Below are 8,613 nucleotides of genomic sequence, written 5' to 3' on the forward strand. Positions count from 1 at the left end.
AGAAATTCTGCTGAAGAATTGCTCACATATATTCTTATGGGGAATATTTTATTTCCCAGATAACTAGAACATGAATTCTGCCTACATGTGGCAGTAGTATGTATGTTGGGATTTTCCCTTCTCTAACCAGCCTTTTGTATGGAGGAACTACTCCATGCTTTAGGACTACACTCACTTCACACTGCCCTGGATTCCACAGGGTATCCTGAGGAGCCAGGAGTGAGCAGGGGTTTCCTTCCGCAGAGGCATCCAGCATGTTCTCCCCAGGACTCTGGGGGACTGTTTTAAACTGACCCTGATCATTTAAGGGCAAACACATTAAGTAGGGTTTGAGAATCATTTGGTCCTTTTTTTCTACCTCCTTTTTGTTCTGTTACACATTACATTAAGTGCACATAAACCAAAGAGGCTTTATTTTCAACTCTCTGCTGCCCCATTCCTTGCTGGTTTTAACCTGCCAGAGGGGAGATTGAGACGAGCAGTTCTTCCTCATGAGGGTAGTGAGGCACGGGCACAGAGTGCCAAAAGATTTCCCCTGGGGCTCATCTCTGTTTCATGGTGTATGCCTCGTATCTGTCTCCCACGCTGCACCCCATCACCTTGTCCTCCCTGGAGAGCCTCCCCTGTGCCGAGAGCTGTGGACACCCCAATCTACTCTTTGTCACTGTGCTGTGCTCCTGGTAGGTTCTGTCTTTTGAGCCTCATTCCCTGCAGACCCTTGCAGTGGAGCAGCAGAGTGAGGGCAGAGCAATGCTGCTGTGGGCTGCAGGCTGCTGCTCTTCTGACGCTGAGGGGGCTCTGCTCAGCTGCGGCGCCCCATGTACCTGCTGGTCCCCCTGCTAGGACAAGCCTCGCTGTGTGAGTCAGCCACAGCATCCTCGTGGTGTTTGCTCCCAGCGTGCGTGGTACCGCGAGCTCCCGGTTCTCGCTGGCACTGGGATGGTGACAGCTGCAGCCCTGCTGCCAGCCTGTGGAAAGGACAAGTTGATCTGAAACCCTATCGCTCTGTTCAGCCCCCAGCACTGCAAATTCCCTCAGCGTCCTGGGTCCCAAGTGATCCCTCCCGCCTGAACAGAGGCTGTGGATGCCAACAGCAGGTTTTTTACCCACCGTTGGGATTGCTGTGTCATTTATTGTGTATTGAGGCACTGCAGACCTTTGAGGGAGGTAGCCTGAAACCATGTCATTCATGTTAGCATGACAGTTCCCCAGTGCCCTCATGTTTCCCTCCTAGCTTCTGGGTGGATGTAGGTTTACACACAGGCTACCCAGGTTTGAGGAGGCCTGGTGGTGGTCGTGGTATATATCCTTCCCTCCTGTGAGGCTGTCTTCCTTGCTAACAAGATGACAGAGAAAAGCCTGACATTGCTGCTGGCGATGGCATCGCAAGGTGGGGATGGCAGAACTGAGCTGGAGGTGAGCAGCAGTGCACTGCAAAATGAGTCTGGAGTCGTCTCCCTGGCGACCTCCAGAACCTTGGCAAGGGTTCATCCTAACTCTAGACTTTGGAGATCTACCCCCTTGGGTGGCAGCAGATCCTGCAGGCTGTTGTAGGGGGATTAACTAGGTTAAACCAATATCATGGGATGGGAATGGGGTTACATCAGCCACAGTGTGCCCTGTGCATTCCCCCCCCCAGGAGACTCCCTGGTCAGCTGCTATCTCCAGGATTTGTCCTTTGCCCTGTCTGGTAGTGCCAAGAGCTTATGTCAAACCAAATTCCTGAGCAGAAATGCTCTCCTGATGCTGTGTGCTCTGGCAGGTCAGGGCGGTGCTCAGGAAACGGAGGTGTCCAGCTGTCCCTGCAAACAGGAACAACAAAAAGAAAAGAGTATTTGTTGCAGATGCTTGCAGGAATTAAATAAAACCTTTGATCTGAAGAGTTTTGTAAGGGAAAACCCCTGGGTCCCAGAATGGGTGCAGGTAGCCTCCTGGGTACAGGGGACCCATGTAACATTTTGTGCTCTTCTTCTGTGATGACAATTATCTTCATCCCTGGGTTGCACAAGACCCTGCATCAAAGGACATCTTGGCCACATACGCTGCTTTGGTCTGCTGTTGCCTCTGTCAAGCAGATGGTGGTGCTTTCGGGGCTGGGGGAGGTCAGCAAAGGTTTTGCCCTGTGACTCTGGGAAGTCATTTCCCTTCTTTTTCAGGAAATTTTAACTGCTTCTATAACTGTTGAAGAAACTGAGAGCAGCTGGTCAAGAGGAGTCACAGGTTGCCCTGAGCTGAGTGTGAGCACGGGGGTGCTGCCAGTGCCTCCATGCCAGATGCTGGTAGGACAGTGGGTGCTGGAGGTCCTCTACCCAGCCTGCAGTGCCCATCCTCTCTGCTGGGTGCAGGGGCAGGACAGAAATGCTTCTTGAGATAATGTAGGCACCGGGTCCTGTCAGCTGCTGAGCTGCTGTGTCCATCTTTAGCCTGTTCTCCGGTTACCAGCCACCTCCTCCAGCTGCCTCCAAAATAGGCAAAGCCGCCTCCCGGTGCCTGGGCTGGAAACTGTGGGAAAGCAGGGGGGGAGGATCACAGGTAGGGATGAGACTGGCGGATTTTTGGGGAAGGAGTGAAGGAAGCCACAAGTACGCCTGAGCTATGGCATCGCTGTGCTACAACAAGGGCTGTGGGCAGAGGTTTGATCCTGAGCACAACACCAAGGGTAAGTGGGCTTGTCTGCTTTGCACTGGAATGAGTGGAATGTGTGCAGTTTTCCTGGTCTCAGAACCAGCCTTGACTGACATGCCATGGCCTGAGCTGCCAAGCAGGGCTGGGCTGGGCTGGGCTGAGCTGAGCTGAGCTGAGCCCAGCATGGCAGGAGCTGGCTCAGAGCTGCTGGGTGTCACAGGTGGCTCATGGGCAGGATTGCTCCTCCTGAAAGGTTTTGCCTGATTTTCCCTTTTCAGATTCCTGCTTGTATCACCCAGGTGTCCCTATCTTCCATGATGCCCTGAAAGTGAGTGGGGCAGGAGCCAGGGCTGCAGCTGCAGCCTTGTGCCCGGTGGGGTTGCCTACACCTGACCATTCTGTCACCTCCTGGCGCCTAGGGCTGGTCTTGTTGCAAGAAACGCACAACTGACTTCTCCGAGTTCCTCTCCATCAAGGTGAGCGACCCGCCAGCCCAAATACACCCACTGCTCCTCTGTCTTCTCCTCCTTGCCTCTGCCCTGTGCTGTCCTGTCCCATCCTGTGCCAAGGCTGATCCCTTTGCCTGTCAGCCAGGGATTTCCTATCTGCTTCCATGAAGTCTGCAGGGGTGTTACTCTCGAAGTGCAGTGCAGGGCGGGCGCTCCTGGAGAAGGGTGTCCGAAGGAGCTATGGTCCCCTACCAGGATCCTGCAAGGGTGAACACAAATGCTCCAAGCACAAGCACAGCTGTGCAAGTCTGAGTGGTGCTGGGGTCAGGTGGGAAGGAGGCAGCAGAGGACCAAGGACGTGGGGGAGATTCTTGCTGCTCTTCAGCAACCAGGCTGGGCTGCAGCAGAGCTGAGACCTGTCTGCCATGGCCCTGGTGAGGCTGCCACACTGTCTTTTCCCCGGGGAACACCGCCACACTGTCTTGTCCCTGGGACCCCCTGCAGATGCAACTCCTGCCCCAGTGCAGCATCAGAGCCCATCCCTGCAGGACAGAGAACCACAAAAGCACAGAAACTTGCAGGGTTTGGGAGTAGATGCCAGGTTAGGGAGGGCAAAACAGGCACTGGGCTTGCCTCTGCTGCTCAGGGGTGCACAAAGGGATTCCACAGCAAGGAGAAGCTTCCTGAGCCTTTCAGCCAAAGGGAGACCTCAGACAATCAGAAGGCTGAAGCAACGGAGGAGCTCATCATCCAAGGACCAAAATCAGCTGAGAAGATGCAACGGGAAAGACCAAGGTGAGATGGGCTCAGCTAACAGTGTTGCCTTGCTGTCCCACTTCTTCTGCACGCATTCTGCACACGCTCCTGAGGAAGTGCTGCTGCTTCCTCTGGAGAGGCAGAGATCCTTACACTGCAAAAAAATCCAAACCCTAACTCAGCCTTTGCTTCTGCTGTTTCCCAGCTCTGATGAGCCAAGACAACTGCTGCCCATTAAAGTATCCAGGTCTCTGGAACAGGCACTGGAGAAACTGAACCTGTCCTCAAAGGACGAGGCACCTGAAGGCAGTTGTGCAAGTAGTGGTGAGCTGATGGACGGCAGTGGGATTGCATGTGGCAAGTTCAGCGTGGGGTTTTGCATGGCAGGTTCAGCACAGGCCAGCAGGTGCTGCACGCTCAGCACCAGCAAACCCCCAGAGCTGTATCTTGAGGCACGTTGCAATGGGCTGTGCTCAGGGTCTATCCAAGAGAAGCTGGGAGCTGGCGGTGGGGCTGCAGGGAGGGTTTGGGGTGCATGCCCTAGGGTGAAGCTGTGTTGCTTTCACAGGGGAGACGACTGCCCAGGTGAGAGTTGGCACCACCTGCAAGAACGCAGCCTGCAAGGTGGTGAGTACCCAGAAGGTCCCATCTTCACACGACCAGGAGTATTGCAGGTCCAGCTTAGGGGCTCATCTCCCAGTTCCACAAGGTGCTGCGCTGGTGGGAGGTGGCAGTGCCCATCAGCTCTGTATACTCCTGCTCATCCCATCCCTAGAGCAGCTGACTCTGTCGCTTCCCAGCCACATTCCTGCCAGAGGCTTCTAGATTCCCAATTGGAGGTACATTTGCATTTCACTGCTGCTAATTGCTTGTAATAAAATGTAGCACATATTCAGGATATGGGCATATAGATAAAATGCGTGTGGAATAATTCCCACCTGCATTTAATGAATGCAGCAGAGCCCAGTTTGTATCTCACCCAAAGGCCACGTTGTGTAGCCTGCCTTGAGGAGCCCACCTGCACGTGGATGAGTTCCTGTGTAACCTGCTCTAGGTGGCCTTGCCTCGGCAGGGGGGTTGGACTGGATGATCTCCGGAGGGCCCTTCCAACCCTAAGAATTCTGGGATTGTGTGTGCTGGAGGGACCAAACTGTGGGAGGACTGGCAAGCTTGGAAAGCAGCAGAGAGGGGAGTGAACAGGGAGCAAAAGGCAGAAGGTGGATGACGACATGAGACTGAAGTGCTCTGGGAAGGATGGGAAAGTACAGGATGGACAAACAGCCCCTCGCACCTTGCAGCAAGTTTCTGTGGAGTACAAACGTGCCCACTGTCCTGATGTTGCCCAGTCCCAGGCTGGGATCAGGCTGTGTTTGGGAGATGGCACACAGAAGGCTGCTGCCAGGGACGGTTCTGGGGTGCTGGCGAGGTCAGGGTGGCTGCCCTGATGGCAGAAGCAGAGAGCAGGGCCAGGCTGCCAGGGAGGCAGAGTGCCAGAGTAAGTTCTCACAGATCCTGGACGTGGTGGAAGTGTGATGCTGGGCATCATCCTGTGCGCTAAGCAGGGATGGGCACCAACAGGCAGATGCCTGGCTGTGTCACACTGCATCATGCCCGAGGCAGAGCCAAAACTTTTGTCTGCTTCTTGCTCCACAGATCTACCAAGGCCCAGAGAGCAACACAGAGGTTTGTACTTTCCATCCTGGTGTTCCTGTCTTCCATGAGGGGTAAGAAACAACTCTTTACCAGGAAGCAAATGGACCCTACTGAGGGCTGTAAGTGCCACATTGCAAGGCGTGTGGCCCCAGCAATGTGGCCAGTGCAGTTGTGCGTAACACCCCCAAGGTGGGCAGGAGGAGCTGCTGGCTCCAGTCCACTCTCACCCAAAGCCTGCTGTGGTCCCCTCTCCAGCTTCTGTGGGTGCTCCCCACTCAGGCCACCCCGCTCTCCCCAGGGCGAAGTACTGGAGCTGCTGCAGGGTCAAAACCATGGACTTCAGCACCTTCCTGGAGCAGCCGGGCTGCAGCCGTGGGCGACACTGCTGGGCAGGGAAGGGGGTAAGAGAGCTCTTGGCAGGGGGGAGCTCTGTGAGCACAGTCTGGTTGCTGGCACCTGAGGGACGCTCCTTCCCTTGCTCTGCATTCACACAGGGTTCTGCATTTAATTCTCTTAATCTTCATAATTGCCACAGACGACTGTGCAGTGTTGAATGCCTCATCTTCACCCATCTGCTATTTAAAATGCTGCTCCTGCATTCACAAAACGTGTCAGCTCTCACAGCCAACAGGCAGATGTGCGATAGGAAGCTGCACAAGGCAGGAGCTGGCCCCAGGGACAGCATAGGCAGCGCTGGCGGCTGCTGCACAGGGACAGGCTGCTGAGCATGGGAAAAACCCTGCAAATACCCCCCCAGGTTTTGACAGATGACTGAATCTGGTTTTAATGAAGCTTTCACTCTACAACTGCTTTTCAGGAGGGATCTCATCTATATAGCAACATGGTGTTATGGCAGGGCAATGGGGAGAATATCTGAATTCCCAGTACTGTGTGTGTATGTGCAAGTTTCCCCAGGAAAACGCTTGGCTGTAAACAGGTTTGAGCTGGGAAAGTCGCACCAAAGCGGCCCAGGATATCACTGAAAGCGCACCATGTTCCTCCAAGTCAGCACTGGTCTAAGCAACTGCCTCTGACACCAGACTGTTGTCCTGGAGCAGAAAACATGTAGTGGATATAAAGGAAGCTGCAGTGAATGAACTGTGATCTTGTGATGCACATGCTTTGTGCTAATTGACACCCGAGTTTGGGGCTGGGGTTCCTTCTGGAGCATTTCTTCAGCTGGCAATGATGAGGGCTGCTGGGGCCCTGTCTCCTAGAGATTCTCCAGAAATGCCTGGTGCAGTCAAAGCTGCCTGTGGCATGGATGAGGTGTGGTCCTGTGGGAGAAAGGTGAAACATGACCAGTTGGGTCTCTGCCTCCAGAATTTAGCATGGTGGTGTGATCCAGCAACAGTCCCTACACTGCCCTCCAGACTGAGGTTTCTGACTCTACACAGCATGTATGAGCTTGGGCGCAGCTGAGTGGCTCTTGGAACAAGAAGGGGATGTCTCTGGTCTTAACATGTTCTTAACTGCCCCCCCTCAAAAAATGGCAGAAAAGGCAGGGCTTGATCTTATTTGGTTGATACCGACCTCAGCCAGTCCTCTGCAAAAGAGCGTCCTCTGGTACAGGCATGCCCTCTGTTTGGGGTGCGTTTGGGCTAGACGCTGTGCCGTGATGGGTTCCTCTCCGTGGCAGGACAAGGCAGCAGTGTCATGCCGGCAGGACTGGCACCAAACCAGCAGTCAGGTGGTGGTGACGATCTATGCCAAGAACCCGCTGCCTGCCCTCAGCAGCGTGAAAGCCAACCGCACCGTGGTGAGTGGGGCTGGCAGAGCTGGGCTGGGGGTGCGCTTTCATGGCACCTGTCTTTGATCAATGGCCAGGAGCCGGCCGCGTGCCTGGTGCTCTCTGATGGCCTGTTTGGTCTATTGCTGCAGCTGGGGTTGGCACTGCCAACCTGTTGTTACAAAGCTGAGAGCCCCTTGGCTTCGCTGCTGCAGCAGCATCTGCCTGGCCACTCTGGCTCAGCAGCTTTCAGCCTCAGTGGGTGCCTTTGCTGGTCTTGAATCCCTCAACTGGTGGCACAGGTGAACCTCGTGTGCTCTGAAGGGGGTGAAAGCTTCCGGGGGGTGAAATGATCCCACGGGGATCACCAGACCATTACACCAGAGCCAAGACATGGGATGTGTTACGGTGCTTTGAGGCAGCTGCACTATCTGGGGGAAGAGTTCTAGCAGTGATGTGCTACCCACTCAGGTAATTTTCTGTTGATCTTTCAGCTTGAGGTTCACGTCATCTTTGAAGGGAATAAGATTTTCCAGGCAGAAATGAATCTTTGGGGGGTAAGATTCTGTTTACTCTGATCTCCCAGTAGTCTGCATGGGGCTGGGCTGCAATGCTGCAAGCCAGCCTGTGCTTGCTCTTGCTCCTGGACCAGGTCACCCAGGTACTGACATATATAGCCATCTCTCTTTGGAAATGCCTTTGGGGTTATGACGAGGGCTGTTTCAGAGGCTCTTTGATTTCTCCACTGCTTGCTGGCTGGGGAGGAGCAGTGAGACTCAGGAATTTACTTACGCATTTCTCACCTTTGTTTCTGGTGTGTGCTGCCACGGGCAGCAGAGCGTACTGCCGGCTGCGGGTATGCCTGTGTGTCAGCAGGTTCCTGCTGTGGGGAGAGGGCTGTGCTCCAGCCCCGCATGTGGCTATGGCTAGCTGAGCTCCCCTGAGCTCTGTACCAGCACTGCACTGCTGCTTAGATGAAGCTGAACACCATGAAGCTCAGCTGGAGCCCAGGTTTCATCCTGCTCTGTCTCCTGGCACATAAGGAGAAGACATTCCTCCTCTTTTCTCTGGCAGGGCTCCGCCAGAAGGGGAAGGATGAACATATACTGCCTGCCCTCCTTCACCCAGCTCACTGCACTTTTCCCTCTCTCTAGGTTATCGAAATAGAAAAGAGCTTCGTAAGCATGGTCCCTACCAAGGTGGAGATCACACTTTGCAAAACCAACTGTGTCTCCTGGGCCAGGCTGGAGCTCTCCCAAAGCAGGTCACACTCCTGCGGTGCGCAGGAGAAGGCTGCCAGTGCAGGGGAGCCCAGGGCCGTACAGGAGGAGGAGTCGGATGACAACTTGAGCTGGTCAGAGGAGGACGAGGAGGAGCTGGAAATGGGAATACCGAGCAACT

The 8,613-nt window shown here is 54.6% G+C and overlaps 1 protein-coding gene across 1 annotated transcript; it reads left to right on the plus strand.

Moving 5' to 3' along the window:
- Positions 1–2,595: 2,595 nt before the first annotated feature.
- Positions 2,596–8,607, plus strand: LOC104399713 (cysteine and histidine-rich domain-containing protein 1-like; the record flags this gene model as incomplete). Its single annotated transcript, XM_010016431.1, has 11 exons — positions 2,596–2,659; positions 2,904–2,953; positions 3,045–3,101; positions 3,721–3,869; positions 4,036–4,148; positions 4,399–4,457; positions 5,484–5,554; positions 5,782–5,884; positions 7,123–7,242; positions 7,707–7,769; positions 8,367–8,607. Coding segments are annotated over exons 1-11 (1,090 nt in total), but the record flags the coding sequence as incomplete, so codon positions are not given.
- Positions 8,608–8,613: the final 6 nt, after the last annotated feature.

This window comes from Nestor notabilis, unplaced genomic scaffold (genome assembly GCF_000696875.1).
Source record: "Nestor notabilis isolate BGI_N333 unplaced genomic scaffold, ASM69687v1 scaffold13696, whole genome shotgun sequence".
Lineage (NCBI taxonomy): Eukaryota > Metazoa > Chordata > Aves > Psittaciformes > Psittacidae > Nestor > Nestor notabilis.